Raw genomic sequence first — 18,836 nt, forward strand, 5'->3', positions numbered from 1 at the left:
CATAAAAAGGCGTGAATATCCAACTAGCTATTAATTTTAAAACATTCCTATGATCTTAAGCCTTTTATTTTATTATTATTGAAGTGAACGCAAACTTTTTCCGTTTAGTTTGAATGGCCTTTTTAATTTTATGTGATCTCATTTTAAATTTGATTTTGTTATTGGTAGCGAAATATGTGTGATAGTTACGTTTAAGTGAACTAAATAAAACTCATTAAAAAAAATGTCTGAAATATTTATTGTTTTGAACTTTTTCTAATGCAAAGAATATTTGCATAGGTGAACGCAGACGTTTTCTACTAATATATGTGTACATATAAGTATACATACTTATGTACAGTCCTCCGTGTAACGAGAGAACGAAACTTTTTTATATGAAAGAGAAATTATAAAAAATTAACGGGAGTGTTTACCAGCTTCAAACTTGCACTTTACAAGTATTGCACTAAAATTGTATAAGCGGTTGGACTGTTTACTAGGAAATGCTTCCTTGAAGTTTTAATTAAAATAATACAATAATAGTAGATTCAACAAAGAGAAATTTTAAAATTGGATTTATGTATGTGGTGTGAGCTATAATTTTATAAAAACAAAACCAATGAACATTCAAAGAAGAAAAAGGTTGTATGTACGAAGTTGTTCAATTGCCTACATGTTTTTTTTTCGTTATGTTGTTACACTCTTCATATGATCGCACGTGAAGTTTCATTTCAATCTGTCAATTCATTCTTTGCTTGCAACCCCTTTATGCATCATAGTATCGCTGTGTCACAGTATTTTCTACACGCACTATGGTCTGAAATAAATTTTTTGGCATAAATTAGAAGGAGTGGTACTAGGCCATTGAAATTTCGCATACAGGTTATATGTATATGACTTAGTTAAGAAAAATTCCAAGAATGGATGAAATCGGTCATTCCCCAGGGGTACCTCCCTTGGACCTATAGTAAACATTTTTGAATTTCAGCTCCAAAAATTGCGGTATCTTAACGAAAATTGGTAAATAAGTTGTTCTCGTAATACGCATCGACGATACCAAAAATAGTTGTCCCTAGGAGTACCTGCCTTGGACCTATAGTAAAAATTTGGTTTCATAAAATGAAAAATTTGCATATGATAGGCAAAAGTGGTCAAATAATTTTATTATCCAAATATTTATACATATGTTTTTACTGAAACAATTATTTTTATAATAACATTAACTGTACATCTGAAATGAGAGAGAAGTTACAGAATTATTAAATTCACTTGAATATAATATAAAAAGTTATATGTACAAAACAAATCATTCGAAATCACAGTCTTTCGTATCTAAATCTAAAGCGTTCTCCACAACGTCCGCTTCCGATATATCGGAATCAGAATTTTCCGAATCGTATTCAGATCCCCCTGGCAAGTGGTTGAAAATTTGAAGCTCACTTGAAGGTGCAAGCAATTGTATTACTTCATCTGGTAGCTTCTCTCTTTTCCGATATTTTTCTCTACCGGATAAAGACAAGCTGGAAAGAAGGGGTCTGAAGAATCCATTGCTCTATTGAAAACATCAGTCATATTATTTTTTCTTGTATTTTTTCTTGCATGTGCGATGCGATTTCTCTTCTATAATTTATTTCGAGCTTCTGACGCATTTTCACCAAAACAACCAAAAGGAATTACGCAATTTTTTATAATCTGTGAGCCGTGAACTAATATTTTATGAACTGTTGCTGACATTGGAAACCATAAATATTTTTCCATGTGGGTAAGGCTTTCTCAAGTGGGCATCAAAATTACCAAAGTGAATATTTTGCGATGAAATTCAGCCAGGACTGAGTTCTACCATCCAGAAGCACACTCAGAAAATTTTGTTGTAAAATTTTAAATAGTTTTGCTTTTATTAACTATCGAAGTTTTTTGCAGCGCTTGAATAATTATCACATTTCTCGTAAAGTAAGTATCCGATTACAACGATTTTTCAACTGCAGACTGATAAAGGATGATATTTTCCAAAAACGTTATTTTTGTTCCGAAACTTGATGTTTTGTTTTTGTAAATAATTTTTTTTAATAAACAATTAAAAATTTAACTAATTTCTGCGCCTCTGGGATGAAAATTTTTTAAGGATATTAACGTAATAAACATCTGTGCATTTATGTATGGAAAAAAATGCGTGCAATTCGAAAAGGATTAATTACAATACATTTTTTTGTGCCAGAATGCGCGCTTCGACTTACGCGGACGCGCACGAACACAGAAACGGCGACTCGCGGGCGGCTTGCGAAAAACCGTGTTTCGGACACGTCTCAACGCGATATGCTTCCGTAAGATCAGTTTTGCCGACATTGTCATTAGTTGTGTCTAGTCTCCTTCCGACTGCTGTGGTGATGTGTTTCGGTGATAATAAAAACTGTGATATTATATAAATCGCGTACGTTAATGTGTACAAAACTAAGTATAGACTAATATAATGCCACATGCAAATCGTTGTTGTAATCCTTTCGGAAAACAAAACCATAATCGTGTTTACACAAATCTAATCCGAATAAGTGACCAAAATGCGAAATTTAGTGTCGTGTTCAAAATTCTGTGCAATCAGAATACTGGAACACAACGCAGGCAACAATACATCCTTACGTTGTGCATTACAAAGAAAACTGCGTAGAACAGCATAAGAATTTTGTGATAATTTCTGAAGTATTGGAACATGACAGTTCCGCAATCAATTTGTTCAATTCTAAATTGATTCAATATTTGATTAAACAGTTTGGTAAACGAAATGTGAAAAAAATCTAATATTTTTCCGACGGGGCGGCCTCACAGTACAAAAACAAGTACAATTTTATAAATTTACTATTTCACAAAAAGGATTTTGGCATCGATGCCGAGTGGCACTTTTTTGCCTCTGCACGTGGGAAAAGTAATATACCTGCGATGGTATTGGTGGTGCTATAAAGAGAGATGCTTACCATGAAAGCTTGCGAGATAAAATCCCGGTGAAAATTACGGGACCGAAACAGTTGTATGATTGGGCAAAAGTCAATTCTCAGAAAATAAATTTTGATTACTGTAATAAACAAGAACATGAAAATCACTCTAGTAAGTTGAAAAAGCGCTATTCCAAAGCGCAAACTTTGAAAAATACGAGGCAGTTCCATTCTTTTATTCCAAAAGATAAAAATTCCATCGAATGCAAAATATTTTCAGCCCACGATCAATCTAAAAGTATACCCATTATGTAAAAACAAACTACATGAAAAGTGTAAAAAGCGTGAATGATTTTCATTTTTTCTCGAAATAACAAATGAATATGCGATATCTGTATAACTTTCTATATATCTGTTTCACTTTTTGTGTCCGTCCGTGAATTGTTGTTGTTTTTCAGCGAGACATTTTAAGGGCATTTGCTGACTGAACTTACAATGTATAGATCTGATATGTAAACATAAACGTTAGTAATAAAGAAGTATATATGAAACCTTGCATGACAGCTTATACATTCCTTTGAATAAATTTGATTTAATTATCATTAAGCATTTCCGCGACAGTCAAAGCAGAAATTCTGTTATACGTAAATTATTTATATGGCCAATCTTTAAAAACAAGTAAACACCAGTAATGGAAAAGTCGGCAAAACTGATCTTACGGAAGCATATCGCGTTGAGACGTGTCCGAAACACGGTTTTTCGCAAGCCGCCCGCGAGTCGCCGTTTCTGTGTTCGTGCGCGTCCGCGTAAGTCGAAGCGCGCATTCTGGCACAAAAAAATTTATTGTAATTAATCCTTTTCGAATTGCACGCATTTTTTTCCATACATAAATGCACAGATGTTTATTACGTTAATATCCTTAAAAAATTTTCCTCCCCGAGGCGCAGAAATTAGTTAAATTTTTAATTGTTTATTAAAAAAAATTATTTACAAAAACAAAACATCAAGTTTCGGAACAAAAATAACGTTTTTGGAAAATATCATCCTTTATCAGTCTGCAGTTGAAAAATCGTTGTAATCGGATACTTACTTTACGAGAAATGTGATAATTATTCAAGCGCTGCAAAAAACTTCGATAGTTAATAAAAGCAAAACTATTTAGAATTTTACAACAAAATTTTCTGAGTGTGCTTCTGGATGATAGAACTCAGTCCTGGCTGAATTTCATCGCAAAATATTCACTTTGGTAATTTTGATGCCCACTTGGGAAAGCCTTACCCATGTACAAGAAGGCAGTTATTTTGCAAAAATCTTCTAACTTTGTGGTATCTATAGGATACTCGCAGGAAATAGCTACTAACATAACTCTAAAGTTATTCAAAATTTCTATATCAATATTTGTAATTAAAGAAAAGAGTTCCAAATTTTTAAATGCTTTCCTGGCAGTATTGCCGTCATTTGATGTTCCACTACCATTTGTTTTAGACTTATCTGCATGAAGGCCCATTTCTTCCCAAAACCTCTTTTGTACTTCTTGTTTTCGAAGTTGGAATGCTTTTTTAACTGAAGCTTCCCTTATTTGCCACTCTTTTAATTCGATTCTATAAGCAATGTGTACAACGAATTTAAATACTCGAATCCATGTATGTAGTGGGCTAATACCATATCTAAGGGATGTAAGTTTGGGTTTAAAAACATCCGAATTAAAATTTTTTAGTTGTTACGAATTGTTTTGGTGTAGCACCACATATTGGGTATTTTTGATTAGAATTGGTGTTTGTTATAACATTTAGTACTTTTCCATCAATCAAAGTCATATGCAAATCATAATTGACAATAATTTTTTCTCCGTTATCAAGGTAATATTCAAATGGATTTAAATAAGATATTTGCATATCTAGCTGACTATTTTCTGATAGAATTAGAGCTGTAGATTCTTTTGCTAATTGCATTTTTAATGGCCTGCAAAACCGCACTGATTGCGTAGAGCGAAAAGGTCTACCAAAGCGATGCCAGGGCGGATGCCTCTGCACATCCGGAGGTGCTGGAGGAAGAAGCGCCCACAGTTGAGGAAGCTCCTTGGTGGTCTCGTTCAAAGCTTATTTAAATCAATTAAATTATATTTCTGACCTAACAATGGAAAAATTAGCGATAATGGTTGACAACTGTTTTATTATTTTTCAACATATTCTTCATGAAGATCATTACACTTTTGCATTCATTTGAACCAATTTTCGAAGCACTGATTCGCGCTTCGAAGGTGGTTATAATTTGAGTAGGAACGCGAACTCTCACTTTTATACCGCAATGTGATCATACGAAATCTTTTTGATGGTCGTCATGCATGACAATCTTTCACAATCGATATCTAAGGTCGGTTATCCTATAATCGTCCAAATGGAAATCTATGGCCAAGAAATCTGTGTCAGAGAATGCCTTCGAGGAAGCACAAATTTGAAGGATGTATGCATTTTGGCAGACAGCGTTATGTGCACTGCAGTCTCAGAAATGCTTAACTGTCCTTAATACTCAGTTAACAAAGAGCTTTTTTTTGTTGGGCTGGGTACCAGTAGATATCAGCACATTATGATGATAACAAATGGGCTGCGCTACTTGAAAACTCCTTCTACAAAACCTTATGCGAGCTCACCAATCAAAGACTGGGAATGGCAGATTCGGATGTGAAACAAAAGGTCTGCAGAGGTACTCAAATTCATCAGAAGCCTCCATTTATGAGCTTACTGTCAACTATAATGTTAGACCACTGTTTCTGTTACTCAGTTGGAGCGTAGGAGAAACATTCAATATGCAGATCAATAATTGCTTTTTTAAAAATGCGTCCTTGCCCCTTATAAACTGTCACTGCAAACCGCAAACTAATTAGAAATTGAAGTCATTTGAGTTTCAAAAGGTTACTTATTAGGGCAATTATAATTTGGGGAATTAAAACAGATTCTCCTTTGGTGAAACCAGTCAAAATCTGTAGTTGCCTCTACATGAAATATTCTTTTATAATTTTTTAGCTCGTAAACCTATGGGAGCTCCAGTTTTTAAAATGATTTGGTGTGCTGATAGTCCTGAAGCGTTCAGGCGATTTAAAAATTTCGACTGGAAGAACAGTTTATCCGCTCTATTCAACATCTCTTTAAGTATACGTCACTTCATCTACCTTTATTGATTTATTTTTATTTTTGGAATCATAAATTATTATAAAGGGTCCGCCATATAACTTTACGGAATTAAAAATGCTATAAAAAAGCAACTACTCAATATTTTTCCAAACTCTTTTTTTTTTATTTTGAAGTACAATCCTTCCGGTTAATGATGGAACACAACTTCATTCATATGGCTGCCTCGGCTAGCCATGCACCATCCCATGCACGATCGGTCCAATTTTTCAACACATTTTCGATTGTATGCGTCGTCTCAATGATGTCTCCGAAATGTCCAATTGTTGAGAACGACGGTGAACTGATGTTCCTGGGGATTCACGAACACTCTCGGCCACAGCAGCAATATTTTCGGATGTACGCACGGTTTTTGGTCGGTCACGCGTTGGTTTGTCAATAAGCAACCCAGTTTCTCTTACTTTTTTCGCAAAGTAATGCACATATGTACGTTTCATTCGGTGCTTTTCTTCTTCCCATTGCCGTACGTAATTTTCGTACACATTCTGCAACATTACCATAATTTTCAAAGTAATGTCGCAATATTTCCCAGCGTTCTTTGAGCGTATACACAACCATTTTCGTTCAGCGGAAGAATAAAACTAATTTTCTGTCAAATCAGATGACAGCTAAGTGTTACCATTCTTCAAATAATACCTAGTTCAAATCCGTAACGATAGATGGCGGGCCCTGTAGTAGTGAGTTAATTTTTCTATGTATCTTTGTTGGTCGCACGCAAAGACCTGAGCTCCTTTCTCTAAAAAGGTTTTCTTCTAATGATGCTTCAAGAAAGTAGGCTTCAAATGTGTATACTTCTTATTATTATACAATTCCAATATGCTGTGAATTAAAAATTAATTGGCAACGCCATTCAATAAACTCTTTTTAATAACACGTTCTCACAATTTGCGTACTCTCAATAATTTAAATACATTTTTTTATTGAATTAAAACTTTTCTTTAAAGTTAGATGGCAACACCATTTAAAATTATTATTGGATTAAAATCATATCTTTATTTACATTGATATAAGTATACATATATTCTTACAATTAATGTATTTTTGTAATAAGTTGCTCAATTTCCAAAACAAAAAACAAGGGGCAACACCAACCAAAAATAATTTCTTTATAAAGCTTATTTAAAAACTTTTTATTCCCATATATACATATTGAAGTAAAATGTATGCTAAGTGGATAGATTTCTAATAAAATACTAATGCAAACAATTTTTTTTAAAAGATTTTTTTTTTAATATTTGCCATTTGCAAAAAAATAGTGGCAACACTATACTTTTTTTCACCCTGTGTTCTCAAAAATGCTAACCTCGATACCCATGTTTTAATATTTATGCCATATCTATGTACATATTGAAGTTAAGTTTATGCTAAATGGATATTTTTCTAAAAAATTCAGGTAACATCAGTATCAAAAAAAAATTTGTTGGAAGAATTTTGTTTTTACTATTTGACATTTTAAACATGTATTTTAATTTTCAAGTGAAATTTATAATAATTAACTTTTTACAAGAAAAAATTAGGTGGCAACGCTATAAAAAATTTGTTTTCAATAAATTTTTTTAAAAATGCTTACCCTGATGTCCATGTTTTAGTATTTATGCCTATTTCTTAATATAAAACATTTTTAATGCAAACAGATGGCAACATCTTGCTAAAATGAATTGTATCATACACACAAGCCATCTACAATCCATAGGCTTTCCAACGGTGTTAAAAATCGTTTTTAGTTGTTTTTGAATGATAGTCATCCAAAAATATTTTTATGTTCATATTCATATAATTGCACTAGGGTGCCTAGCCAAAAACGCTAGCGGAAATATTTTAGCAGAAGTCTTGAAATTTGATCAATTTTATAATAATTCCGATAGAAAAGCAATACCAATTTTTTGAAGTGAAACTTCTTTAGGCGCGTCGGGGGCCCCAAGGCAGATTGAAAATAGGCGAGTGAAACGGTAAGTTCGGAGCGTTACCGAAATCCGTCAAATGGGCGGGGCCAAGGAGCAGCTGCTCCTTCCCACTCTCGCCTATTCGCTCTCTCTGTCGCTCTCTCGCATCGCAAGCGCTGAACGGTGCCTATGATTCCATTGTAATTATAACTATATTTTATCAATGTATAATAAAAAACAGAGTACACAGGGTCAAACTGAGCGTACATTAATTTGTATATGCATGTTATGTTCCGCAATTATCTCTTTTATATACAAGTAAATAGCGTGTGGAGACTATAATAGAGGATTTTCGCTTTAAAAATTAGTTTGACACTGGTATTTGAACAAATTTCTATCGAAGAATACTTAGTTACACAACGAAATACTTCGTCTGGCCTTCTTCTTCTTCTAGAAGATAAACCAGTGCAAAAATGCAAACGTCTCTAGCACACCCTGTAGCGAATAATTTCGAAATAATATGAACTGAAATGTATATAGCACACAAGTAAGCATTGAAGTAGACTGGCGACATGCAGGCAACCGACAATCGACAACCGACAACGGGTATTATAGATAGCCATAGCCCGTGCAAATGAGTGCTGTGTGTGAGTATCAGATAAAGCGCCGATTGAATGTGTGTAAGCGGGAAAGCAATAAGAAACTGCTGTGAAGTAAATAGATGGTAGGTATGGAGGAGACGAAGCGATACAATGAGTGCGTTTGCCAAACGAGTGACGATAGTTGAAGTAGAAGGTTGTAAAATGACATTTAAACCGTTTCGGTGATCAAAGCAAATTGATTAACGCGCCAAAAGTAAGCAAAAACTACCATTGGAAGTGCAAAGAAATGTTAGCGTCAAGTGAAACACTGCACCCAAGTATCAAATTTGAAGCTAATAAGGACAAAAATAAATAGCACAAATTTATGTTGAGTGATATAGAAAAAAAAATATGAAAACTTGAATTTAACACGAGAGAGGGGATAGAGATCTAAACCGGGGCTCCCATGCATGGAACAACCAACTTAGAAGTTTCACTTCTACCGTGCGTGAGTCTGACAGACCCTAGTTTTTTTTTTTTTGTGGAGAGTTAGACACCCTAATCTACATAAATACATATATGTACAGATTAAGCGATAAAAATTTCTTGAACAAATAAATAGAAGGGGCCATATATTTTTTCTTTCAATGTGCGCATTGTGCAAATTTTTATAATAAAATTTGGTAAATAAATTCGGTTTTACTCGTAGTTAAAATCAAGCTCAACGAAAGTTGCAAGCCTGAAATGATTTATCGAAAATACTTAAATATTGGGTATTTCATTTTCTTTTTTTTCATTTCGAGTTTTATTAAAAACAATGTCTTAAACCTATTAAACCTATAAAAACAATATGTACAGTAATTAGCGAAATCACCAAAATCTAGAAAAAATCAATAATTACCGCAAAAAATGCAGGGGAGATACGACCTAGGCACCTGCCAAGGATGTAAATATATGTCAAACTAGTTTTTCTTACTTTTAAAAACCTACTGGCATAATTCAATTATTAAAGGTTTGCTCACTTGTGACATTTCCTTGAGTTCTAGCTTACATGCGTTTCAAATAATCGTTATTCTGCATCGCCAAATCTATTATCACAAATAAATACTTAAGTTACGATAGCAACCTTAATGAGTTTGGAAGAATTCTTACAGAATAATAGCAAAGTCTCGTGACTCTTCTCTATGCTCTATACTCTAAAATTTAATGTATATATGTAAGTATAAGTAGGTCATTAAATTAATGAATCATTTTATTTCGAAGAGTTAATGTAGAAACACTTCCTACACGTCGTCGATCAAAAAATGGCTCTGGAACACCGTCGCGCATACCGATTGCAGTGACAGCGGCAAATCCAGTACCTTCCTCTAACTCATTTAGTATATGACCCACTTTACTGAGATACTCTCGTATTGATGTTGAGACTGCGGATTCAAAGTCTACTTGCATTGGAGCCAACTGATGGTGTAGCCTTCCACCGTTAATAGATTCACTTAGAGACTCATTGAGAACAAGGTATTTGATGATCGCCTGGAAATTAAAAAAATAGTCATTGTTATTTATTTCAATCACTGAGTTATAATATCTAATATTCTATGTCTAAGCATTTCTCTTCTCTTTTTATTCAATTTTTCTTCTCTACAACCGACTGACGGCTTGGATATGGTCGCATGCCGAATAATATGTATTGAATTCTTCAGATGACCCCACTATTTTTCATGATATTTGGCATAAGAAACTTTCACTCGTAATAACAAAATAGGTCGCTCTAAAACTATCAGTTATGGGCCTACAAATATCCAAGACTTGATTCAAAATTATCAAATTTAAAGAATGCGAAGTGCGAAGCTTTTAAAAATATTAAATCAAAAAAGTTGGAAAATGATCACTGATATTTGCTCAAGTTAAGAAAACAATTCACTCTTCCCCCTTTTATCAAAGTCGTACTTGTTTTCTGCTGAAACAAGCCTTAAATCGAATCACTAAAGATTTAGTCATTATGGAAAGCTACTGGTTTTCCAATCAGCTTAGAATATGAGGGAAATATTTCTGAAATACCTGGGCAGGCAAGCTTCTCATAAAAAGCCATCTGCCGCTCAATGGCAAAGGCCATTTGGGAAAAACATCAAAGCGCACACACAAATAAGAATAGGATCTCGGTCAAATACCCAAATTTCTGAAACCATTGAAAACTCACGCGAGTTGTTGGTAAGTTTTTTTTCAAAAGCTGTATAAAGAATACTATACTAAATCATTTCTTAATCTCTCACTTTTTCTTCCTTATTGATGCAGTAACCATCTAAGCGGCCAAGTTTCATTCACAAGCTAATCGAAGCCAATTAAAAATTCCGAGTGAAGCCAGTGCAGTGGAGGAGTTTCTTTTCCTCTGCTACCAGCTTCAAACATCGTTAAATCTGGCGCGTTTGTATCCATTCGGACGACAGGGCCATGTCCATGTACAGCTCATCCTTCACTACTGCCAGTAAAAACCATAACTTCCATCCACATTTGTGTAAAAAATGAGATGCAAGCAATGTCGAAACTAAAGATCAATTCCAAAACAGAATAATGGGGGATTTTCTTCACAATTTACTTAAAATCTGTGTTGAAATCATTGTTCACACTTTATCTTCGCTGTTCAAGAAATATTTAGATCCCATTGTTTTTAACGATTCATGGAAACCGTGCATGATTGAACATCTGTTTAAATAAGGGGAACGCAACGATGCCTGTAACTATCTATTTATGTACCTACATATATATATTCCTATAATTCCGTTAAAGAGCAAAGAGCCGTCCGATAACTAAAAACCTATAATTTTTTCATCAGATCAATCAGATTTTCAAATTAGTATTTTGTAGTAGTTGCGGACATTCGTTCCCTGAAAATCGATCTGCTCTAACGTCATCTTAGTCACCAACCAAATAATTAATGCCTTCAATAATTACGCTCAACTGGATGTAATTTACGCAGATTTATCGAAAGCCTTTCGATAAAGTCGATTTTTTAATACTTTAGCTTCAGTCGTTGCATTATGGGATAGATGGAAAAACTCTCGTTGTTCTTTGCTAGTTTCCTGGTAAAATTACAGCTATTTGTAAAAATAGCAATCACTGAGCTCCATTGCTTTTCACTATTTTCGTTACTGATTTACCGATCCATTTTAGGTTTGCCAATTGTCCGAGGTCGAAACCTACATACAGCCTATTCTGCATGCATTTGAGCAATGCTGGTCTATGAACCATCTATGTAAATAACGTGAAAATAAGTTCTTTTATGACTTTTACTAGAAAGCCAAATTTCTTTCTCTAAGGATTTTAATGACTCTCAGATTTTGAAGTCTCCCTATCTGATCGCGGTCTTACTATAATGGTTATATACCTATAATTAGGGCGCACACCCTTTGTTGTAATTTTGGCCGAGACCCTCATCTTATTTGCGGTGTGCGTCTTGATGTTTTTCAACAAATGGAGTGACGTTTACAGTTTTGCACCGCCACCGAACGGCAGATGGTTTTTTATGAGGAGCTTCTTTTCATGGCAGAAATACACTTGGAGGTTTGCCATTGCCTGCCAGCAAACAACTGTTTCTATCATTTGGCGTCTCTTGTCTTGAAACTCAGCGTGCGAAAAAAAAATTGGCCGGCGCAAATTACTTGGACTGTAATCCCTGTCCGATAGTAGAATTCATTCCTCAATAATCTTTGTACTCACTCAATATTCTTTGTATCACTGGAAATAACAACTGTAATGAGCTATCTGGCCTGTTTCAGAATCATTTTTCTCCCCATAATCTAGGAAGTCACCGCTTGGTTGCTTAATCGAACCTTACAAAAAATATTGTACATCTAATGCATCTCTGGTGCGATTGCTCAATTATGCAATAACTACTAAACTTTTCTCGATTCTAGTGTTAATATTGTATTAATTCGTGAATTAGTCTGTACATCGGTAAGAAACCACCCTTAAACTGAAGAAATTAATATATACATAAATAAATAAAATGATTAATAAATAAATAAATTGAATACATACCACTGCAACCGCTGTGGTGATCTTGCTACCGCCAGCAGCGCCCACAAGCATTTTCACGTTGCCATCATGATCGATTACGATGGTGGGGCACATGGACGACATGGGTCTTTTTCCGGGTTGTATGTAATTAGCCGGTGAGGCGGGTATGCCGAAGCCATTCACAATACCTGGAGTCGAAAAGTCGTCCATTTCGTCGTTGAGAATAATACCAGTGCGCCGTGATCGAACTTTAGAACCAAAACTGTGAAAAAAAAAAATTATAATAATTTACAACACTCAAACATCATTTCACAGATATTGATGGGAACGGAGCACTTTTAAAAGTATCGGGTGCTTTATTTTAAATGAGCTGATCTTCAACCATTTTATTTAAATCGGTTCACTTGCTGACTTACGTGGACGACATAGGCATTATTACTTTCTCGTTACCTATTTTGAAAGAAGCTTTTCAAAGTATAGAATAGAAAGAGCAGTAAAAAATATGGGCATAGAAATAAATGAAGCCATAACTAAAGCGCACTTCATCGAACTCTGTCAGACCCAATGTGGGTAAAATACTCAAAAACGGTGAGTAGTGGAAAAACTAGGAGTGGCCATTAATGATGACAACAAACTTTCTGCAGCACTCAACTGGTCACATAACCCTTATGGCGAACCACTGCTATTTCTCATTGTGCAATCACCTAAAGAGCCGCCTTCTAGACAAGAGAACGAAGATTTCGCTGCATCTCTCAATTATTATATATATATAATATAATATAGGCCGGGTCGATTTGTGGGGAGGCAAAAAAATCGCCCATTGCTCTGTGAAAATCATATTCTAGGGATCAAAATAAAAAAGTTTGCCAAAGGAACCATTCCTCTAAAACGAATTCTGATGTCCCCCAATTTGCGTCGAACTTTTTAGTTTCTTTTCTCATGTAAAGGCCAAAAATGGTGATATTTTGAAATGATTGTATGGGGAACCCCCCAGGGGAGTTCCAGGGGGTGTGCCACTGGCATGGGTGGATCGGCCGTCCAAAGTTAGTGGGTGTCGGTCATACATTTGGACTCGATTGGAGCACTCTAAATGGGTCAAAGTGGGATTTTTCGTTCGACCCAAATTGGAGGACATCAGAATTCGTTTTAGAGGTATGGTTCCTTCGGCAAAGTTTCTTATTTTGATCCCTAGAATTCGATTTTCACAGAGCAATGAGCGATTTTTAAATCGACAAGCCCTAATATATATATATATTTAATTTGCGCGTACACCCTCTTTGGGTGTTTGGCCGAGCTCCTCCTCCTATTTGTGGTGTGCGTCTTGATGTTGTTCCACAAATAGTCCTTCCATTCACATCCACAGTTTCAAGCCGACTCCGAATGGCAGATATTTTTTATGAGAAGCTTTTTCATGGCAGAAATACACTCGGAGGTTTGCCATTGCCTGCCGAGGGGCGACCGCTATTAGAAAATACTTTTTCTTAATTTTTTTATATTTCACCGAGATTCTCAATTATTATACCCACATTTAATATGCGGTAGTGAAATTTGATCACTTAGATATGCGGATAAACAGAAGCTGCTGATCTTTTGGGAGCTCTGCGAAAAATCTATGGTGCTTTATGTGATAAAGGCGAATGGCGGAAGCGCTACAATCATGAACTCGAAAAAGTGTACGTGCACCAGTCAGTAATAAACAACATAATAATCAAGAGACTGAGATGGGCAGGTCACATATTACCTAATCTCGATTACCCACCTCATCAATTACTTTGTGGAAAATGTCCCAGGCAGAGAAGAAGGAGCCGCCCACCGTGCAGTTGTATTGACGGTGTAGATTAATACGCGGATTTTTTGGGATTTCGGGAATGGAAGATAATGGGAGGCATATGTTGCAGCGGGCGAACACCCGACTAGAGCTAGCCAGCCAACATTGATGATGAGCATCTTGAGGCCCTCAGTTTGCAAAGAAAACAGCTCGAAGAGCAATCAATTGAATATTACTGAGTACCAGAGTAAATATTCTCATCTCGCTTTAATATTCATGTACTTATAGTACTGACTTCTTTCTTCTGAGCACTGTAATTCAACACTGAGGACAAGTATATATAATGCTTATACAGAGCGTGACAGTGAATTCATACTGAGTACAATTTCAAATTTCAAATTGAAGTCTAGTACTGCGTACATTTGAGTACTTGTTAGTACCCAATATCGATACATCGGCAAGCTGCCGAAATTTTATGAAAATTAAGCACAACTTGCCTACATTTGATTAAACTTACTAATTGTTTATTGTACTGGTAACAGTCACAGCATCACCATTCGCTGCCAATACCGCCATGTTGGCTGTTCCGTGATCCTCAACAGTTGTGAAGTTGGCTCCATAGTAATCATAATTACTAAAAGTCCTATTGTCATAGATTAATGTGCGCACGCGATCAGCAAATTCTTGGCTTATTAAGTTGTTTAAAGTTGCTGCTATAGACTCTTTGAGATCAGGCTCCATTTCCATATCGCCGAGGTTAGTGCGTTGCCCATAGGCGTGCTTGAATGTTTCAATTACCCGTTGCCAGTATGTCTCCGTGCTGTTGGTATATAGATCGGTCAAAACGTTAAACATAAAGGCCAGTACAGCTCCACTGGATGGTAGAGGAGTTGTGTAGAGCGTGTAGCCACCAGTTATATTCGCTGCAATGTGACTATTGTTCTCCCAGCGAACCCTGCGTAGAAAAAAGGATATACATTTTTTTTAAGCGTTAATTTTTTCATTATTTTGTAACAGCATATTTTAATGTATTTACGTACGTGTAATTTTTCAAATCTTCTTCAGTAATAATCCCACCCAAGTCTTTAATATCTTCTACAAACATTTTGCCGATTTCTCCGCCATCATACAACTCTCCAGCGCCATTTTCCGCAATTTTTTCTAGTGTAATCGCCAATTGGGGACGTTTCAGGTAGTCACCTTCAACATAGATTGTACCATCTTCTTTCACAAATATCTCTGCCATTGTTGGCTCGCTACGGACTGCTTCCTCTTTGGATTTGAGCGCCGCAGCAAGATATTTAGAAACCCAATGGCCTTCTTTGCATAATTTTATGGTTGGCTGAAAGAGATATTTCCAAGGAAGGCGTCCATATTTTTGATGCATTTCCCAATAACCAAGTATTTCTCCAGGTACAGCTCCGGATCGGGCGCCTTTGAACAGAAAAATAAATGAGTTTCGTTTGATAGAACAATAAGCTTCAATAAAAGTCATATATGTTAAGCTAAAATTCAAGCCTGCAATATTTCTTCTCTTGTGGTACTTTTTTATATACTTAGTCATGCCATAAACCCTGTGACAAATTTTACAATGCATACGGCGGAAACAAGGTAGGTAGGTAGGTAGGTTTGGCAGCCGCATCGCACATAGAGACAACGATGCCACTTAGACCACGGAATGGGTCCGTTGTGAGCCGCGGGGGCTGCGCTACATTTCCCTCTCCATATTGAACCATCCTGAGCTTGATACCTAAAGTGTATAGATTATCTATATTCGTTAAGAGGTAGGATTTTAAAAACCGTCCGTGTAGATCTTAACGGGTGTGTTGGGTGTTGGATCTTTTTCAAGGCATTCCAGTCTAGAAGGGATTTTCATTAGGAAATTCCTTTCGAAGCAAAGAATGGGAGGGTTATAATCACAGTCACTGGGTATATCCGTGTAGGAGTGTAAAATGGTTGAATGTCCATGTGTGACAGTTCTCCATTGTGAGCTCGCTTTGAGCCTTAAAGCGGAGCAGGCCGCTGAGTATTTGCAGAAGACGGAAACAAATTCGCAGAAAAAAGTTTCGCTATTTTTGCTTTTGTTCGTTTGGATTGTCTACTTATAAATTATACTCAGTTTCGTGCAAATTTCGCTTGTTAACAATGAAGTGCGGAGCTAAGGAAAATCGCATTGCTGTGATTGGATTACAAAAGTGTGGCAAAAGTGCAAGTGAGATTTACAAAATGCTGAAAAAATTTAATATTTCGAGAGTGTTTTCTTATCGCACGATCAATCGTTTTCCCCAAACGTCTGAAGTTACACAGGGAAAAGAGTGGCAACGCGCTTGAAAAATATTGGATAGTCGAAAAAGTCTTTTCGTATTTTGTCAATAGATGTCGTTGGAGTCATCTCTCTTCAGTGGTACCAATCACATTGTGTCGTATCATATGGTGTTAGAAAGGTGACATTTTAAGCTTCATTTAAGCAAAAAAAAATTAAATTCGCTATATTTTGAAAATTTTGTATAAAAGAGAAGAATGCCACGCAGACCACCAATGAAATTTGTGAAGTTTACGGAGACAATGCTGCATCAGTTCGTGTAGCACAACAATGGTTCGCTCGCTTCTGTTCTAGAAATTTCGATGTGAAAGATGCACCTCGCTCCGGTCGACCTATCGTTGAAAAAGTAGATGAAATTATGGAAAAGATTAACCAGGATCGTCACATAAGCTGCCTTGACATCGCCAAGGCACTAAACATTCACCATCAAACGGCTGGTTACAAAAGAAGTTCGATGTTTGGGTACCATATGAATTGTATGTGAAAAATTTAATGGACCTAATTAACATCTGCGATTCTGCGTTTCAGCAACGAAATGAAATCGAACCATTTCTGAAGCGAATGGTAACAGAAAACGAAAAGTGGATCAAATACGACAATAATGCGCGAAAATGATCATGGTGCAAGGGTGGTGAAGCTCAACAAATGGTCGCAAAGCCAGGATTGACGTCTCGAAAGGTTATGCTGTGTGTTTGGTGGGATTGGAAAGGAATCATCCACTATGAGCTGCCCCAGCCTGCTCGAACGATTGATTCTACATTTTACTGTCAACAACTGATGAGATTGAAGCAAGAAATCGAAAAAAAACGGTCAGAACTGATCAGCAGAAAGGGCGTCGCCTTCCATCAGGACAACGCTAGGCCACACACATCTTTGATGACTCGGCGAAAACTGGGAGAGCTTGGCTGGGAAGCTTTGACGCATCCACCATATAGCCCTGACCTTGCACCATCGGACTACTATTTGTTTCGGTCAATGCAGAACTCCCTTAATGGAGTAAAGTTGGCTTCAAGAGAAGCCTGTGAAAATTACTTGTCGCAGTTTTTCGTCGAGAAACCACAAAAGTTTTACACTGATGGAATAATGTCTCTAGAAGAAAATGGCAAAAGGTGGTCGACCAAAATGGTACATATTTGGTTTAATAAAGTTCATTATAAATATAAAAAACAATGAGTTGAAGTTTGATTAGAAATACGAAAAGACTTTTTCGACTACCCAATGTTAAGCTCGATAGATGCAAGCAGCCATGAAAATATTATGTTCACTGTTGTAGAAGTTTTTGATAAGCAAAATGACGAAAACTCCTCACAGAAACTTGGAGAGTCTCAAACAATCTTTGGTTCGAGCAGCCACGTCAATCTCCATGGAAACCGTGAGTGTTGCAACAGCTGAATGACCTAATCATTTGAGGGTTTGGTGGCCATTTCGAATGAAAATATATTTTTTTTTAATATTTACATGATTAAATAAAACTAATTTCATTCAAAAAATTATTATAATTTCATATCTATAGCAGATTTAACTTTTAACAGAACTTATAGCAGGACAAAGTAGTATTAATTTTATTCCGAAGGAGAGGAAAATAATTGCAAACGAATACCAAAGAAAAGTTGTTTAAGCTAAAATTTGTTTGTATCCTTCGTGTAAACTGGGGGTCTTCAAACTAAGCATACATTACGGTTTTATAAGGCGGTTATACGACCAATTTTGTCGTATGGTTCGGTAGTTTAGGGGAAAGCTCTAGGGAGAGATTATTATACCAAATTACTCGGCAGAATACAATGATCCGCCTGTGCAATAACGGTCGGTGCAATCATGCCCTAGTGAGGCTTTCGAATGCACTGACACACCTTATTCCAATAGACCTACACATTAAGACGACAACCATGAGTGCATTTAGGTTAAATGAAGGAGGTCGCTGGAAAGAAAAAAACTTATGAGCATGCCAGTCTATTACGAGTATTGTGACAAACTCAGTTAATCTCGGTGAGGGCAACTACATCGTCCCGTCGGTAACATTCAATAGGAATTTTACCACTCTCTTTCCATCTAAGGAGGAATGGAATACGGGGCTCTCACTAAACAACTTCGACACTACAGTCTATACAGATGGCAGTAAAATGGATTGTGGTGTTGCAGCTGGTATATATTCTCATAGACTTAAAATTTAAAAATA

General features: G+C 36.1%; 1 protein-coding gene across 1 annotated transcript in view; it reads right to left on the reverse strand.

Moving 5' to 3' along the window:
• Nucleotides 1-7,119: 7,119 nt before the first annotated feature.
• LOC128858687 (scoloptoxin SSD14) overlaps nt 7,120-18,836 on the reverse strand; it is a 45,176-nt gene continuing 33,459 nt past the window's right edge. The window contains exons 4-7 of the mRNA XM_054095154.1: nt 15,378-15,771; nt 14,855-15,292; nt 12,591-12,831; nt 7,120-10,085 (exon numbers count right to left, since the gene is read on the reverse strand). Coding sequence (XP_053951129.1) covers nt 9,795-10,085; nt 12,591-12,831; nt 14,855-15,292; nt 15,378-15,771 — 1,364 coding nt within the window. The 3' untranslated portion in view covers nt 7,120-9,794. The remainder of the gene's footprint in view (nt 10,086-12,590; nt 12,832-14,854; nt 15,293-15,377; nt 15,772-18,836) is intronic.

The sequence above is a fragment of the Anastrepha ludens genome, chromosome 3 (assembly GCF_028408465.1).
Source record: "Anastrepha ludens isolate Willacy chromosome 3, idAnaLude1.1, whole genome shotgun sequence".
In the NCBI taxonomy this organism is placed as follows: Eukaryota; Metazoa; Arthropoda; class Insecta; order Diptera; family Tephritidae; genus Anastrepha; species Anastrepha ludens.